The sequence below is a fragment of the Nomia melanderi genome, chromosome 6 (assembly GCF_051020985.1).
Source record: "Nomia melanderi isolate GNS246 chromosome 6, iyNomMela1, whole genome shotgun sequence".
Classification (NCBI taxonomy): domain Eukaryota; kingdom Metazoa; phylum Arthropoda; class Insecta; order Hymenoptera; family Halictidae; genus Nomia; species Nomia melanderi.
The window spans coordinates 12,815,751-12,834,131 of record NC_135004.1 but is presented as its reverse complement, the minus strand read 5'-3'; the positions used below and the strand labels follow the sequence as shown (position 1 = coordinate 12,834,131).

Here is an 18,381-nt window from a genome sequence, read left to right as displayed (position 1 = left end):
GGCTAATGAATATAAATATCGTCGCTTGTACCATTTATTCCTCTTTTGATTGATCTGCCCTCGTGCTTCATAGAGTGTGTTGATTTTAAATTATTCGTTGAAGATTTATAGTACATATAAATGTCTGTTAATTTCTCACTCTCGAAGAGAAGCCTGTATTATTGGAACTGAAGGTGTGTATTTCGAAAACGATTATTAAATTGTTAATAATTTGTATTGTAACTTTTACTTGTTATCTAAACGTAATTATTTCTTAAGAATATAATAATGGGAAAGAGTCTAACATTTGTATTTTAGTTACCTATTTCATTAAGTGAAACCGTTAATAATATTGTATAGGCTTACATAAATTTTTAGAAAGAATTTAATGTTACTGTTAAAATAATTCTAAATTGTTACTTGCACTATTTAGAAGTTAAAGCATGCTATAAGATTAATAATAGTATTTATATTATTAGTATTAGATATTTCTTAAATTGTTTATAATAATTGTTTAACCGCTAGACGGTGCGATCGCGTTTCTCAGGTTCATTGCTCAAAAGTCCCAGTCTATCAGTTCGTAAAGTCAAATTAAATTTATTCATTTATGTTTCTCTGAATTATTTATCTTTATATTATCCGTTTAGAAATATAAAAATGGAGCGATCGTACCATTCAGCATTTTCTAGCGAATTTTTGTGAAGATCCGTAGTAGTTAAATGGCTAAACTAATGAATTTTTCAACCATATTCTTCGCTTCGATTTCTTAATAAAAATGAACTAAAATAAATAGCGTCAACATTAGAAGTATTAAATTAGAAATTAGAAACTTTTCATTCTACTAGCAATAAATGAGAATTTCAGTTCAATTCAGTTTAAATTCAAATTCAAATTCATAAACACGAAAGCAATTACCGTAAGGCTGCTTTCACGCTAATTCCTGAATCGCGATTTACGTTACTCGATACAAGAGGTATCCTTGTCATTCTATATTTTTTTTGCGTGAAATGTGTGGAACAATACGTACAGGGTGACATGAATCGCTATTCAGGAATCGTAATTTGAAAGCAATGTTAGCGTTCGGTACTTCCAAAAACAAAAAAAATGTACCTACCCTGTTTGTATACTGCTAAATCCATAACGTCTACTTCAAGGTGTCCATGATAAAATCAGCTCATATTAGTCTCATAATACATATTTCCAATTACACTATACATTATAAAAGGATATCCTTGATATTTTATAATTTAATACTTAAATTTTACGGAACACCTATTTAATTAGAATATCGGATTTTGAGGGATATGTAACTATTTAATTAAATTATTGGATTTTGAGGAATATATAACTATCCAATTAAAATATTGGATTTTGAGGAATATACAACCATTTAATTAAATTATTGGATTTTAAAGAATATATACCTAATTAATTAAAGAAACCGAGTTTCTATGATCCATCCTCTGTATGATTACAGAGAAAGTTCCAAGTAGCGACTAAGGAAACAATCGACAAGAGAAACGAACCTACATTCTCAATCTTTCCATCAGATTTATTTCTGACCAGGTACATGATTCCTATTATTACATCCCGCAGTTACAATAATAATTTATTCGTCAACAGTTCCCAAATTTAACGCGTTCGTCCATGCGCACTCGATAGCTATTCCTTAATATATTATCATAATTTCAAAGCAGTCAACAACGCATATATACATACATACATACATACGTATATATACTTACTATTTATTCTCATATGTATATATGTACATATATACTTTATAAGTATATATACATACCTATCGAGTGTACAGTTAATCTTTACAAGTGAATACATTGTACCGTAGAATAGTTTCGTCTTCGTTTAACAGTCACTTTGAAATCGGCCGATCGCCGAAGTGCGCCGTGTATCATACATGCGTGTAGCAATAGTCTAAAGTGTAAAATGATCTTGTTAGGCCATGAATTATCTCGAGTTTCTTTGTTTCATTATAGATAGGACCACAAACAGCGACAACGGAGTTTAAACGAAAATGTCGTAACATTAATCAACAATGAAGTTGATCGAGTTTTAAACGGCCATTGACTTCTACATCAAGTAGCCACGAGAAGAGAAGTACAGTTACATCAGTTTATTGAATATATAATTAAGATGCAATTGGGTTACTTATGGAAGATAGAAGAGTAATGAAAATCTAGCATTGCTTCTAAGTCAGTTTCACGGCGTTTCCGGAGTTATATCATATTAATTTTATTTGACATGTTATTCTGTGCTCCGTCCGGTGGTGTAGTTTAAATGAATGATGAACGAAAACGTATATTATGCTCCTTCTTTTTGCACAGATACAAAAGAAAAATACTCAAGTCTATTTTTTGTACTGTTGTGTGACATATAAATCATTGCTGAATAATTAATTGAATTGAATTGATAGAAATTATAAGAATGGGGAGCACATAAGTTTCCATGGAGTATATTAAATTGAATTCACACAACGAGCTGCAGCTTGAAAAATAATATGAACAGATAACGTTGGAAGATACATATGTTACCGTTCATTCAAATACAAATTCGAACATCACTGAGGCTAACAGTTCTTCATCAATTACCATTAGGCCCAAATGCATACTTGAAATTTTAATGATACTAAAGGTAGGATTAATACACTTGTGTGCGTGCACTTATACGTTGTTTACCGTGCCACAATATTCCTATGACAGTGAGAATTTATACGAGCACAAAAAGAAACTTTCGCAATACGTCAGCCGGATCCCAGATATCATTTGTAAAAAAAAGATTTCTTCACACCAATTTGTCTTATTTCTTTTGTTTTGAGAGAAATGATTGTAATGAATCCTTGCATACTGTATAGATGAAAAGCAACACGGACAAATTTAGATCGTTATAACTGTATATCGAGGATACTTGTTGATGCAGATGTATAGTATCACGTAGAAGTATACTTATATATTTTCTATTTGGTCGTAGAGTGGCTAAATTTAGAATAACAATTTATTTTTATTAGCTTTGTTTTTTTACTGTTATGTTAAAGACTTTATTTGCAACATTGAACGGCAGACCGATTGCATTGAAAATCGAAGAAAGTTACAGAATATTAGAAGTTCTTTGAGTAGCACTCTGATCTGGAATATATTGTAATTGCCTAAGAGGATATCATTATTATATTCTGCAATATTTAGCCACCCTGCGGTAAACGTAAGTACTTAAACCAAAACAATTGATATATACGTATATACTATTGTCCATTCTTACTCTCAAACGCGCAAATATATATTAATATTTCTTGAGTTAACACAGCTATTCCTATGTACACATCATACTCATTTAACGTCCGTTCTATTCTCAATTAATTTAAACAGCTCACTGTCTACAGAATGGCTTGCCATTCCCTAGACACATGTTTGTGATGTCAACAAATTATCCAGAAGATATCAACGTGTCGAGAACAACGAAACTAAAAGAACGACGTCATTTAAAAGATGAGTGTACCGTAGAATCGTTATCGCTACAAAGCTGATTTCAACTTCATGGGAGTAGTTGTTGATTTAATTTCATCTTTTTATTCTTCGCTTGTATCATGATGTGAACACTAATGGTAATGGCAATGAGAGTTAGCCACGGAGATTTATAGCCACCCTGGTTAAACGTAACAGTGTTGCGTTTTAATAGAGAATACTTAAAGTAAATATACGACAAACACATAGTTGCGAATCCATTGTACTGTGTCAGGAATAGCTTCATCGTTGATCGCAATTGTGTATGCTTTGTACGTATAATTCTTCGCTAAATGATATACCAAAACAGTGCAGTGGGCTGACAGAAGATCGTAGGTACATTTTATGGTATATTTGTAAACTACTTCAGCATAATGAAAATGTATCTAAGGATCAGCTTAGGCACACCTGCACTGTGTCGGCAATCAGAAAACACAGACGTTTGTGTACGTTCACCCAGGTGTATTCTTCGGATAGCATAGCAAGCTGTTTTTCTTCCACACCGAATTCCCCGTGTGTAGTGGCTAACTTTCTAAACCACTTAAACCATACAGTTGAAATATTTATAAGACTTTTGATACGATGAAATGGATTACTATGAAAACTTACGACATGACTAAGCATCAATCTATATATGGAATTTGGTAAACAGCGCCGACGTATTACTACCTTTGTACTGAACTGTTCGATGTATAGATCGTTACAGAACAGTACAGCACTATTGGAAATAGGAACGAGAAAATGGGACGTTAAGGCTTAGAGATTGCATTATAAATGTCCACGAATGGTTCGAATTTTTACAATCATGACGTCGTCTTACACAATTCCGACGGTCGTCTACGGTTGAAAATGAGAAACGCCGTTTTACATCCTTGTTTTACCAATATTTGATTACCAGAGTTCAAGTTTCCTAAGTATCTTCCGCAACGAAGATTAATCGTTTTATTAATTGACATGATTTGACGAAGGAGGTGTTTCTCATTTTTCCTTTTAGTTTAGACCACCATTCTATAATATCAGAATCCTTGGGAGGACGAGATCTACGGTTACGAAATCCAAAAGTCCTTCTGGTAGAACATTTTTTAATTTGATGTTCTATCTTCAGATCATCCCATTTTCTTTTGTTCTTCGGTGACCTGTTTTTACGTCTAATAACGATTTCCATATAAGATTCGTTTACCTTGCGAAGAGTATGGGAGTAAGAATGTACTCTAAGAGCACGGAGTACGTGAGAACAAGAGTCTGTATACATGAATTATTGTCCTTTGGTTTAATTATGCTTTCCATTTGACGCAGCACCAGCGTTCGTATCGTATCATTCTACGTGATAGGTCGCATTGCTACTGGGCAATGTTACAATTTCATCTATACTGTATGACAAGAACTTGCGAAGTTATCCACCTTAATGTAAGTCGGATACACGATAAATTTTTTGTATCATTTGTTGAATGATTATCAATTGTTTCAAATGTAACTCCGAGTGTACAGAGTAACGGTAGAATGTGCATACAACACGAGAGCTTCTTAGCGAAATCCCGTCACGATAATAGCTTAACGCACTATTACACTAGAATTTCGCCAAATGAAGTATATAAGCAATTCTACCGGAGGTGGAATTTCGTGTTCTATGGCTTTAGTGTCGTCACTTTAATGTCTACACCTAACTGATAGTTAATAATGATACAAGAAACCGGAATCGTGACACACTAAATTATCACACTTCTTACATCATCTACTTGGTATGTAAGTGATATATAGAAATTTCGTTCGACGATAAACAACATAGGTTCATACAGTAACTGTACTTCCGGTAAAATCGTAGGCATTGTTATTTATTGAACATAGAATTCCTTTTTTCGACATTACGATTCAGCAGAGATTAAAAGGAACTCGCAACGAAGCAACCTGAAGTGATACCGATCAAAATATTTTTGTGATCGCATCTTGATCACGATTGCGGTCAATACAGTAAGGAAACAACATCAATTACAAATGACCAGAGCCTTTGTCACAATGCCAAGTATAATAATCGACTAATTAATCGCGAAACAAGATCACTTGGACAAATTAGTGACTCTCGTCTGCCTCCGTCGCGAGGAGGTCATCAATCTGCCGTTTCCACTCCATGGTGTCTCTGTCGATCATTACGTTCCTATCTTCATTGCTAATCACCACCTCGTAGTCCTTTAGTTCGGCTTCTAGCTCACGTTCCCAGTCCTCCTCTGTAGAGAGAGAAACAAGCTGCATTATAGATTCCGCGATGAATTATCGCGTGCTCGCGGGGGCGCGTGAATCGATACGTGTCAAGTATACCTGTGCATCTGTCCGTTGATTAATGGTAAAAGCTTGTTCTTATTAGCCATTGCGACACCTTAGCGATACGATTGTAAATATTGTGTCAATTGTTCTCGGTTCCTCCCACTTCGCATTCGATTTGTAATCTATCGGTAGATTAAGCGGGAACGATACTCGGGAGGTATTGAGGACTCAGGAAATTAATGAGACGGTGACGTTGCATAGAAGCAGGACGATCGAAGCACGGTAATGATTGTTTACGTTTCGCCACTTTTAGTAATGCTCACTCGAACTTAGATACCCAAGAGATTGGTTTACAAGAGGATACTGATTTCCGCGGATAGATGACTTCGAATATTCGATACTCTATTAACTGGTTTAATTGATATTGGGTTAGTTTTCATCTGTACTACTGTTGAACACTGTTCCGAATCGAGCAACCGATTTCGAAGATCAGTGGAGTCTTCATTTGTTGCGCTTTCGTTTGTGAAAAATACGAATGTATTGATATTCTACAAACTGGTCTTAATTAACGAGACATGTTCTTGTTCCTCCTCCATGTAAGTCATCTCGTTTCCGCCTATATCAGTTGCTGTTGCTTTATCGTTTTTATCGCTTCATGGAAAATTCCGTGTCCTCTTACATCGAAATGACAAACAGCAACAAAGTATATGATAATAAATATACTTTCTATACAATGTGAGTGTATTCACGATATCGGTGCTTCTTTAGAAAGCCACAGTAACTGAGGATCATGATACTTGACGAAGTGCAATTTTTATACGCATTTTCGACAGCGTTAGAATGACGTTTCATTCGCAATCTGTTTCGATTCATTAATTCTTCTCGACATAAGTTGTAAACGTACGAGTTGTTTGTAATCATGCTTCCCGCGAGCGTAAGATGAACGATTTAACAAGATGTTCTATAAAGAAATTATATGATTAGAAATATCAGAAATCGGGTTTCACTGTGTCATGTTGCCGTTTTGTAATGCCAATATATTATCGTCTGATTCATTTTATTCACATCGAAATGAGATGCGACATGGGTAATTTTCATTTGCTATAATTATTGTCGCACTAGCAGACATTCTCAGCGATTACTGTGCTTCTTATATTTACATATTCATCTAATGATTTGTCCTCAGACCGGTGTAAGCGTTGAATAATTCCCAATAGTTTCGGAAACCTCTTATAAACTGCTCTATTTTCATGCTTTCTTTCATTACCAGACTATTGTTTGCTTTTTATGATATCTGCTTTGTTTGATACATTCAGGATTAGGCTACAAAATGTGAACAGTGAATACGAATGATTCAGTCGTTGCCTGTGGAAAAGCATAATCATATATTGAACGTAACAACTGAAGTTCGAGACTTATATATCGTCATTTTATTCGTTCGAATGTACCAGTATCGTGATTAAATTTAGAAAAATAATTCGCCGTCGAAGGGTTGGGTGTCGCATGTGCAGGAATTTGATCACATTATAGTGGCCTCGGACTTTAATCAATATCATTGCGCAGGAGCTGATTAGAATTCGTAGTTTCTATTCTTTCTTGTGAGTAGATCTGCCTCTTGACGACACAGTTTGAACAATATTTTAAATATCGTTGAGTAATGGTAACTTGTGGTCAAAATATTAAAGTGGAAACCTTAAACCTCACGCAGATGTTGTAATTGATAATTATATGAAAGCTGCGCATCACGTACAACATCAGTTCTGCATAATTAAGAACCCACATTCGCTATCCCCCGCCCACTGAAATTCTACAATTTATATCATCAAACCATTTCTCCAAGTACTTCACTTCACACATTGCAATAAACACTTTCGAGTAATTTACTTTATCAAGGTACCGTATCTGCGCAGTCGAGTATGTAAAATACTCCATCTTCTGAAATCATTTATTAATGTGAAGTCAACCGACACTTCATCTAACGGTTCAGTGTACTGCTTGCCGGATTCCGTAAATTTTTGTGTGAAATTCAATTAATATCGCATATTTCTCGTTACAGTTTATATTTCTCCTTTTAATTGTCGTTACTATTGGCTATCATGATGCATTTAACAGCTTCTCGGTGTGTATGGAAAACCTTGTACAAAATAGTCAAACGTAATTTAATTACCAAGCCTTTCCATGCTAAAAGGTGGAAAAAAGTATTTCGTCGGTATTTATTATTTATTTGTTTATACACTATTGAATTTTATATACGATCCGGTTGTATAGAAACAAAATCAAATATTCCCAGAAGCCTGATCGCATTGTGGTTCATAAAAAGAAACCTGCACATAAGTTATGATGTTTCGTGAACTTTATCGGAGAATATGCATTTTTTTCAAATTGACTTCCATAGAATTTTCCATCCGACGCTTTTAGAGCAGTGTGAAACTTTTTAAACTGTTCCAAACTTGTTTCTGTTCAATTGTAGTACAGCATTCCTTGGGGAATATTGCGGGGAAATATATTATGAGCACAAGTTACACCATAATCTCCGCCGTCGCTTGTTTTGTTGTTTTCATCGCTTCTCAGATTAGCGTCAATTTTTGTCGTTCAACTGTTGAATCACCGATAAAATTTTTATTTTCATTCTTCAATCCATTTTGTTTTTCATGCCAGACACGACGTAATTTATTTCTATATATATTCTATCTCCAGTCTTCACTTTCGCCGTCTCTATTTGTATAAAACAATGTCCAAATGTTTCTAATAATTAGTCACAGGACAATCTTTCGAAGTTGTCAGTTTTTATTTGGATATTTTAGGAGTTTCTTAATTTATTATCGTCATTTTCCGTAATAAAGGCCCCCATGCTGATTCAAGTTACTCCTTTACGTTGTTTCGTTTGTTACGTAATATGATCGTATAGATGGATGAAATAACTAAATGATAAAATACAGAATGGCTGAATAAAAGAAGAGTATTCGAAGACGGAGGCAACGGATTGAATCAACGTCTGCATACAATCATGTTCCAATAATGTTCAGAGATGTCTTGTTTCTATTAGTCTTCTTTTTCTTATTAGCCTATTACTTATATCATGAAAATTCTGTTTTCTCTTATGCCTTTCATCTTATTCCTCAAATTTTACAATCCACTTGCCTTTATAGTACTTTCTTTGCAGCAATGCTTATGCAGATCAACCGATTTTCTTATTATTTGCTTCTATGGCATTCTGTGGCCAGTAGAATATCTATTTTCTACCAACGTCCTTAAATAGTCCGTTCATTTTTTCTCGTAACAACGAGTCAATATTAATCTGTTTGGATTTTAGATCCTTTTAATCATTATTAGTCAGCATCGACTCTAGCATGTGCACAGCATTTACAATTATCAAACAATCAATTTTGCTTTACAGTCAGCTTACGGATGTATAATTTAAAAAATCAACCAAATCGTTTCGTCATATTCGAATTGCTGTCAAATTATTTATATCTCTCAAATGATTAAAAGCATAGAGGACAGAATCGAAAATTGCGGTGAATTGTAAATTAGTCGCCTGTTAGGAACATGGTATTTATGTGTTAAAGGATACCAGTGATCCGTTAGATAGTACGCGAATGATGGTAAAAAAAGCGAGGATACAAAGTCATGAAAACGGCAGTGATGAAATTCATCGATATGTTAGAGGAGTTAAAGGAGGGGTCTCGATGGAGAATCAGAGTATTAATAAATCATTGGTGCCTGTCGGAACGGTCTACAAAGAAGGTTGCTAACATGGTTTTTCTGAGAGTTCGACGTACGGTCATTGACTTGCCTCCTCTTCTTTAAGCTGTTAACAAAATAGAAACGAAAAACAGGTCGTTTAGTCACACAATTAATAGTGTATGAGATACTGTTAGGCGGCGGACAAAAAGCGTGGGGAGACAAGCAACCAGGCAGAGACGCGGAAGACATTGACGGGGGTGTTAGAAGGGGGTGGGTCGCTCGAGGGGGCGCGAGGTGGTGCGACGTGGGAAAGTTGGTTGACGACGAGAACGACGGTTTCCTACGGGGAAGTGCACCGGGAGAAGGAAGTTGGAACAGTTGCGTGAGAAACGGGGGATGAACGCAGACACTACGGTGACAAGGCATTAAGAACCTTCGGGAAACATTGTTTGCGACACGACAATCGTCAGTGTCGCGTTGATTCACCGACAGTTTCGGACACGTCTCGCGCACGGATCATCGGATCCTAAAACTCCAGTTTCTTTCTCCATTCGCTTCTACCGTCGTTCGAACAGTTTATATTCGAACGAAATTTCTAATGTATAATGATTGCGAGAGTACTGTGAACCTTTCTGACTACGCTGACTTTCAGAGTTGAATGATTGTATCTGAAAATTGTACGCACTCTATGAAAGCTAATTTCGTCGATCTTTGTAATGATTTGCATCAGTCTATCGTCCAATGAAAATGAAAATAGTGATCGATGTTTGTCGAAAGAGCTGTAATTTTATAATGTATAATGATGTAATTAGCACTAGAACTACCTGTAATGACTCATATATATAGTAATTATATATTCATATATAATCCCTACAAAAATTGTAATAAATATCTTCAGTTTCTGTCATACATTATAGTATTTAAAATATCTGTTTTCAATATTATTTCTAATATTCAATGCTTTCGAGACATCAATATCTGCGAAACAAGGAAATCGATACCAGCAGTTTTGACTGGTAGTTCTAGTGTTAGTTACGTACAAACGGAAATGTAATGTAAAACGAATTATGTAGAATTATGAATTACATATGAATGTAAATGTCAACCCAAGGAGCGTGTGTTCTTTATCGAATGTTTCCAATTGGCTGCCGGTCGACGTGCCGCGAGTAAAAGGAAGAATGACGTTTACCAAGTGGAAAGCCAAATGATTCCAGGCCGCGTGTAAAAAAACTGACCAGGAATAATTCCGTTAAAATGAAAACGTTTTTCCGCGAAGTGCAACTCCCATCAAAGGTAGGTACGTACACAAAAGATCACAGCTCCCGCGGCGTCCTACACATGTCACACACATTTCCACTTTGAATGGACGTTTCATAGCTTCGTTATTAAAACTGAATATTCATTGTTTCTGGCCGGCGAATAGAGATAGAAAGGGGTGCGCGCGCGTCCCTGTGAACGTGTTTCTTGCTCGACAAATTTTCACCGGTGCACGTAACGGAACGTAACGTGTCTCCGAGGTTTTCGTGGCTCGTCGAGGTCTGTGTGTGTGTGTGTTCGACGAAAAATAACAGAAGTTTCGAGTAACGTGCACGCGTGACTATTTCTGGGGTAATCGGTCTGGTTGTATTGATTCGTGGGTCAATCTATCGAAATCTCGTGGCACAAGTCTTGTTTCTGCTTGTTTATCTGTGGTAAATCTTGATTATTATTTAACGTTGAATGTTGTATTTCATAGAGCAAAGTATATGAAATGAAAAGAATTGAATATTGAATCATTTGATTGAATTGCATTATTATTGCATGATCGTCTAGCTGAATGTCATCGCGTTGGGTAGCATTGTTTAGAATATACAAATGTTTTTAACGCTTTGCACTCGAAGCTGTTTCTCACTGATATTACTAGCAACTCGAAGTAATTTTAGAAAAAGCGTATTAACATATAAATAAATAATACGCACATGAAAGGAAAGTCATAGATGTATCTTACTGTTTTCTATCGATTATAGATAGAAATGTTATAATATATTTAATAACAAAATTTTTCAGTTTGTAATTAATTAAGATGATTGGATTAGTTATAGCTACTAATGTGGATTTTTAACTTGACTAATCATTATATTTTATTTACGAAGTAGAAAGAAAAGAAGTTAGCTTGATGCTTGTTGTAAGGAATCTAATTGATCAGTCTAATTTTGAAGAAACTAGTTTACAAAGTTCGAATGACAAGGGTTAGAAGCTAAACTGACCACAGAAGACTACATAAATTTAGTCTCTTTTCGATAAAAAAATTAGATACCTTATAAATAGTCGCACTTTGAAGTGGCCAGTTTTACGACTTTGCTACCCCTGTCTGCCGACTGTTACCACTTATAGACTCACGGGAGAAGCCCCGACTGTTACGTTGACTTTTTAATGAGCCTTTGACAGATTGTAGTGCTCGTCGGACCCGTATCCCCCTCCGGGGATTAGAGACATTAACAATTAAACGTATGCCGTATCCTCGACATCCCTGAACATGAACCCTGGTTTCTCTGGTGGTTCCTCTAATTCCGTCGAGTCGAGCGAAAGAATTCTAAAAAATCACGAGAAAATTCAAACTGATGTGTACAAGTAACAGAATATTCATAATCAGCAAGCGTATAAAGGTCTAATTGTTCCAAGTATTTTATTGTCGATAGAACTATCGACATTTCTCAAGAACGGTCAGCGGACTGAATGTCAACGTGTCGGGAATTGGGTCACATTAACGCAGCGAACACGGCGCGCCTTCAACCGTAACATTTCAAACTATGAAAAATGGCACTGGAGCACCGGAATTTGTCAAAGGCTCATTAAAAAGTCGGGGAGCAGTGCTTGGCCAGCTCTTCCCTCGCCGGTTCAATATTGGCTCAGGTACATCGCGATTCCGCGCGGTCAATTCCGGCTCCTCCCGTCCGTCTAGTTCATTAACGCTGGAGCAGCCGAATGTTTAATGTAATTAACACGTAACTCTTGTGAAAATAGTAACGATCGAGTTTTTACGATTATCTTTGGATATTCGTTATAGCATTGAAGAGAAAATATTTAGTTTTCAAATTACTTCGGGTATTTAATAGAAGTACTAGACGAGTTGGTGACCTATTTCTGATGTCTTCTGCAATTATTAAAAAGACTTCGTTGAGAAATTATTAAGAAGATAACAAATGCTTCGTTGAGAAATTATTAAGAAGGTAACAAATGCTTCGTTGAGAAATTATTAAGAAGGTAATAAATGCTTCGAGGAGAAATTATTAAGAAGGTAACAAATGCTTCGTTGAGAAATTATGAAAAAGATAAATGCTTCATTAAGAAATTATTACAAAAACTCATTTGGCATCACAAACCGAATTGCAAATTAATTAAACTCTCAACAGATGCACTCTTGGAGTTCCTATAGAAACACTTCAAAACCTCAACAAGTTAACAAAATACACAAATTTAATTACATTATTACTGCACATTCATCTAGCTGAAGTCACTACATCGAGTAGCATCGTTTATATAGAAATGCTTTCAAATAATCGTTTCATTAAATGAACTATAATAATTCGACTTGAGGTTCACTCGTGACTCCATGACATTCAACGTTAACTAGTTAGTTTCAAAATATTGTAATAACTTCCAAGACACCAACAATCAAAATCTGAAACAAGGAACCTAAAACCCGTCATTTCAATAATTCCACTAATCCTTATTCAAACCCTCAGAAACTGCACAAGAAAGAACCAAGTAATTGTGCCACGAAACGGTTCGTATTGGTACGAGCGACGGTCCATCGGTAATAAAGAGTAACTACAACGAATGATCACTAACCTTTAGGTGGTTGCATTCCAAGCTTCTTCATGCCTTCCCGGACTTCTTCGAGGTCAGTGTCCGTGACTCTCATGCTGTCGGAGACGAATTCATGGCCCGGTGAATCGACCAATGCGCTATTACCGCCGGTCGTCGTGGTCCCGCTGGTTTCCTGGCCCGTGGTCGTTTGAACTGTGCGCAAGACAACACTGACGGCTAAACCAAAAGGGATCGGGAACTGCCTAACCGGTATTCGCGAAGCCCGCTAACGGCTCTCCAGCCGTTGTCCCCGTTCTTTTCAACGTCCCCTTTATTCCTTTCGTTCTTTTTCGCGCGCGTGCACGTTTCACCGTGTGCGCGCACAAGGACACGCGGCGCTTCCTCCCTGACCCGAAACAAATTGAAACCCCGGAATCGATTCACCACTTTAGCCGGTGTTTGATATTCATTTGCCGAATGTTTGATCTCTGCATTTTTCCCCGGCCGCGATGTTTGAACGAAAGCAATATTGATGGAACGGTCGCTTTCGATTGTGCCGGAGATACAGTTTTTTCGACTTCTCGGGCACTTAGGCGGCCCCATCGGGTCGTATGCGTGAAACGTTGACTTTCACCGGAGATTTGGTTACTCCAGGTGTGCCACTCGATTGTCTTTTTGTTTGTTTGTTGTTCGACGCCGGGAATTGATTGTGTACGAGGAATCTGCTGTTTGGTTTTCATTATACTTATTGGCTATCGGTGTTTACGTTTTATGCATACGTCCCGATGAGCAATGAGGCTCGCGGAGGATGCTGAAAATTGTTATAAAATATAAATGATACATTAATAAATAAACATAAATCAATGGCGCATGTGTTCGATTAAAAAAGTAATTCGATGGGAAAGGAAATCAAGCGAAAAATAAAACGGCATCGGTTGTTCGGATACCAATGGCGATGACTGTGTCACAAACAAAATTTAACCTTCGGATGGCGGATGATCGTAATACCGGGTCCAACCGGACCCTTAGCGAAATTAGTCTACGAATCGCTGGCAACTAAATTCGCGTCGTAACTTAAAAAATGATCAACTTGTACCGTTAAGGAATCGAGAGCTGAAAGTGTAACGGAAAATTGTTTCATGGGACAAACGTCGATGAAAGAAACTCGTCGATTGTTTTCGAGAAGTATGGACGTCGAATTTACATAATTGCCAATTATTGCCGTGAACTCGTTGCCGTCGGTGATAAGGGCAAAAAATGAACAAATTTGGTTTACATATATATTATGTATTTGACATATATTTATTATTTATTTGAACAAGATGTACATATGACGATTACCTCCTCTATTCCATGTACAGAACATATGTGTCTATTATATATTGTGTATTCGTCAGAATTTATTATCATTGACCACACAAACATAACACCTTGGAACATTTTTTTTCTGAAACTGGTGTGTGGCTCTCTTTTTGTCATTTGATGCTTCGATTCCGCCAGTTGATTCGATTGCATCTGCAATACGCTTATTCGACATCAAAACTCCACTTTCAAGTGCAGGTACACGTTCATCAATATATCTAGAAGTTAGTTGTGTGCCCAATTCCTGCAAAAACATTGTTCTTCTTATTCTCGTGGGGCAACCTCGCGATCCAAATTACAAAGGGGTATTGCAATTTGGAAAATGAAAATTTGTGGAAATGTAGAAACAGAGTAAAAGGCCATTCGTCTAGTGCAACCTCCGACAAGTGTGTCACCTAACTAACTTATCAAGAGAGTCTACACCGCCTTTCCTTTCGTTGCGGACAGAAATTACTTCCGGCTCGGACTTAGTATCTGCACCGGTGATGTATATCGTGTTCGTGGTGTACCGTTGGAAAGAAAATTCTCGTGCCGGTGGAATACAAGAAACGAAAGTTCTATTCCGAGCAAAGAAAAAATGCGATGGAAATATGAGAGTTCTTGAGTTTGTTTCAGAGTATCGTGAGTATCACCGTCAGATCTTTCCGATTTTCTCTTGCTGTCTCTACAACGAATTACTTGCTCATTCATTTTTGTAAGCTTATCCAATAACAGCTCTTCCGTTGACAGATCGGTGAAGTTCGATCAGACCGCTCCCAAAACTCGGAAAGATCTTCGACTGTCCACCCTGTTTCTTGTCAGTGTTTCACATCGATTCTAAACATACTTGAACATTACAAGAGCAAAACGCTTCGAGGATCACATAACGTCCAAACATTCAAAGGACATCTACATCGATAAGTTACCAATTGCTCGTCTATCGCCGACTGTACTGAAGAGTCGCAATATCCTTTGCATCCCGCCGCAAGGTATACAATGTACCTAACAGCCGCAAGTCAGCCGTTCGTCTCTCTCAGCTCCCTAATACTCGAGCCATCGATTCACAGAAACGTCGGCGCACTTCCGAATCTGCCGCGACTCGCGCTGCCGGTGGAGATCGTTCTCTCGAATGCGAAACGTCTCTTCCGAACGTCATCCGTACACTCTCCCGACTCGCCGAGTCGGCGAATAGCGAACGACAAACGAAAAGAAAGCATATAGTTGAGCGTTCCGCGCAGCTGTCTTCGACCACGGTCCCAGAACTCGGCATCCTCCAGTCGTCTTCCCTTCGGCTAAGAATTTCGACGCTTCCTTCCTTCTTCGATTACTCTTCCAAACGCGTGGTCGAAGACAGCGGCCAGGTGACATGGATTCACCGCTGACTGCCAGGGAAACCAAGGAATTTACACATCGGCCAGCAAGACCGCGCTCCGTCTCCTAAGGCCACGTCCGGCCCGAAGAGAACTGTTCGCGAGCTACCCGCGAGAGGAATAGTGTCGCGTTCACACTGGAGACAGATCGCAAGCGGTCGATGACTTGTTCGGTCGGTACTAAATATCGGACACGTCCGGACACGTTCCCTGCTCGCGAACAGATCCTTTGATGTGCCAGCTCCCTAGCGAACACTGCTCGCTGATGAGATCTCTGCTCGCCCGGTGTTCGCCAAACCGTCCACACCGCCGGCGAGCATGTTTGGCGAGCCAACTGCTCGCGAACAGCTGTGTGGACCCGGCCTTAGGCTGTTGCTTGCACCCGCAAGCAGTGTGTAAAGCAGAGCTAACACACTTTGAGTTCAGCCCTTTCGCTACCAGCGTCACATAAACGTGACGCCGCGAGTCTCCTGCCGGCGTCGCGAAGACGCGACGTGTGTTCTTTATGTTTCCGACGTCGTGTCGCGACAGACCGAGTTACAAAGTAATGAACTAGATGCATACTCTTGGTCTGCGGCAATTAGTTTCTGATTCTTGACGAATCGGAGTCGAATTGGTCACTTCAGATTTAACACGTTCCGTGCCACGAATCTCGGTTATATTTTGCTGATGGACCGATTTTTCGAATTAAATATTAAGTTATACTTGATTGTTTGCTGATTTTTGTTTTGATACTCCTTTATGTTCTCGCTGCTTTAACCGTCAGTGACCATGTGTCTTAAAAATGATTTTCTTAGAGAACGTGTACCGTATGTGGTACACGTGGCACTGAACGTGTTAATGTCAATCGACGTTGTTTAAAATAATGGAATTTCCTTTTAGAGCTTCCTGTTAGAGAACAGATTCTCCTCTGAGACCCTGGTAGCGAACGGGTTGGTCTATAAGCAAGTGGCGAGATCGCCGTCGAACAGACCGTGTATAGACTCCCAAACGACAATTTGGTAACTCAGAAACCAGTTCAAGCATAGGTTCTACGGAAATCACTTCTTCGGTTTACTATCCTTATTACCCTAAACAGTATTAAGGAGTATTCACGGACATCGGTGCGGTACTGGTTTCCAACTTGTGGCATTTGCATCGTGACACTCGGGCAGAGTCGCCTCGTTCGTGAACATTACAAATAATATCCACCATCTCATCGCCAGTGAAAAGTCGGGGAGACTCTTCGATACTACGCACGTGTTCACTGTTCAGCCAATGTATCGCTACTATTTCGAAAAGTACTCTGTGACCTCCGTCGACATTTATTCAGTGTACCTCCGGACACATCCGGAAACTATGTGACTTTCATTGTTCACGACACACTCAGCAGAGAATACATCATTCCCATGATCTTGCTGTTCCGGCTCTACCGTACGACACCTTCTTCGATAGACTTCATCGTCATGATCACTTTCGTTAATGAGTTTACTAAACTTGCCATGATTTACTGACAACCATCTTTCGCTGGACATCGCTACGTAGTAATAGTACTTATTAGAGACAGGTATTACAACTTTCACTGTAATTGCATTGAAGTGCGATTAGCTCTCGCTCACTTTACACATACTACACTACTCCGCGTTGCTCGAGAGAAGAGCCCCGGCCATTCGTCGTTCGCTCGCAGCGTTCCGCGTCGATCAGTCTCTTCGACGCGATAATTGCCGTCTAACCTAATCGTTAACAAATCTATTTCGAGACTTCCAGTCGGAAATCCGCGAGACAGTGTTCCTGTTCCGACTGTGCAAGTTAGAGTTCCTTTCGGAGCTCTTCTCCTGAGCAACGCGACACACATCTACCTGTGTTCCTTCCTGAAAGACAGGTGATAGAGGATGGGGACACGATGGGGATATACTTTGACTTAGTTTAAACAATTGCCACCCAGGAGCGACACGCATTCGGGTCCTGACGGACCCGGTATCCGCTGTGCGAAGGTTAATTTTGCTGGAAAATCGTCTGAGACACTGTACACCAATTCGCGGAGACTTCCCTGGGAGCGTGGTTCCCGCTCGTTCATTCAATAATTCCTCGCGGCAAATAAGTCATTAAGTTTCTCGGCGCGAGACATTATCGAGTCGTCGGAGACCCGGGGACTCGTTCAACTTGTCGCGCGGGTATTCCCCGAAGCGGCGAGCCGAGCTCCCGCGGGGGAGAGAGGCTTCAACGTTCGCAGACAGTCGACGGGATGAAGCCACTCGGAAAGAGACTCGCGGAATTATTTTCGGAATTTATTGATCTTGCGGTGTACGACGATGGGAACTGCTTTTTTAACGGATTCTGTGTTAATAACTGATGGAAAAGGATTGTATTAAGAAGTAATGAGAAGAGATTGTATTAATAACTAATGTAGCGACAGTGACGTCTTCGTTTCGAGGCTCTCGTTTTTAATCGATTTGAGTAGA

The 18,381-nt window shown here is 38.6% G+C and overlaps 1 protein-coding gene and 1 long non-coding RNA gene across 5 annotated transcripts in view; one reads left to right on the top strand and one right to left on the bottom strand.

The window, feature by feature from the left end:
• The first annotated feature begins 10 nt into the window (after positions 1 to 10).
• LOC116427966 (uncharacterized) lies at positions 11 to 10,545 on the top strand. Its single transcript, XR_004235185.2, has 3 exons — positions 11 to 173; positions 1,457 to 1,545; positions 1,977 to 10,545. It is a non-coding gene; the product is annotated as an uncharacterized LOC116427966 (long non-coding RNA).
• The window catches only part of Sap47 (Synapse-associated protein 47kD), a 128,293-nt gene continuing 111,422 nt past the window's right edge, over positions 1,511 to 18,381 (bottom strand). The window contains exons 8-9 of one of the 4 annotated variants that reach the window (XM_031978945.2): positions 13,272 to 13,466; positions 1,511 to 5,716 (exon numbers count right to left, since the gene is read on the bottom strand). In XM_031978945.2, coding sequence (XP_031834805.1) covers positions 5,562 to 5,716; positions 13,272 to 13,466 — 350 coding nt within the window. In that variant the 3' untranslated portion in view covers positions 1,511 to 5,561. Of the gene's footprint in view, positions 5,717 to 9,425; positions 9,565 to 9,841; positions 12,013 to 13,271; positions 13,467 to 18,381 lie in introns of those variants that run through there. The other 3 variants (XM_031978947.2, XM_031978949.2, XM_031978948.2) reach the window with 3 other exon arrangements.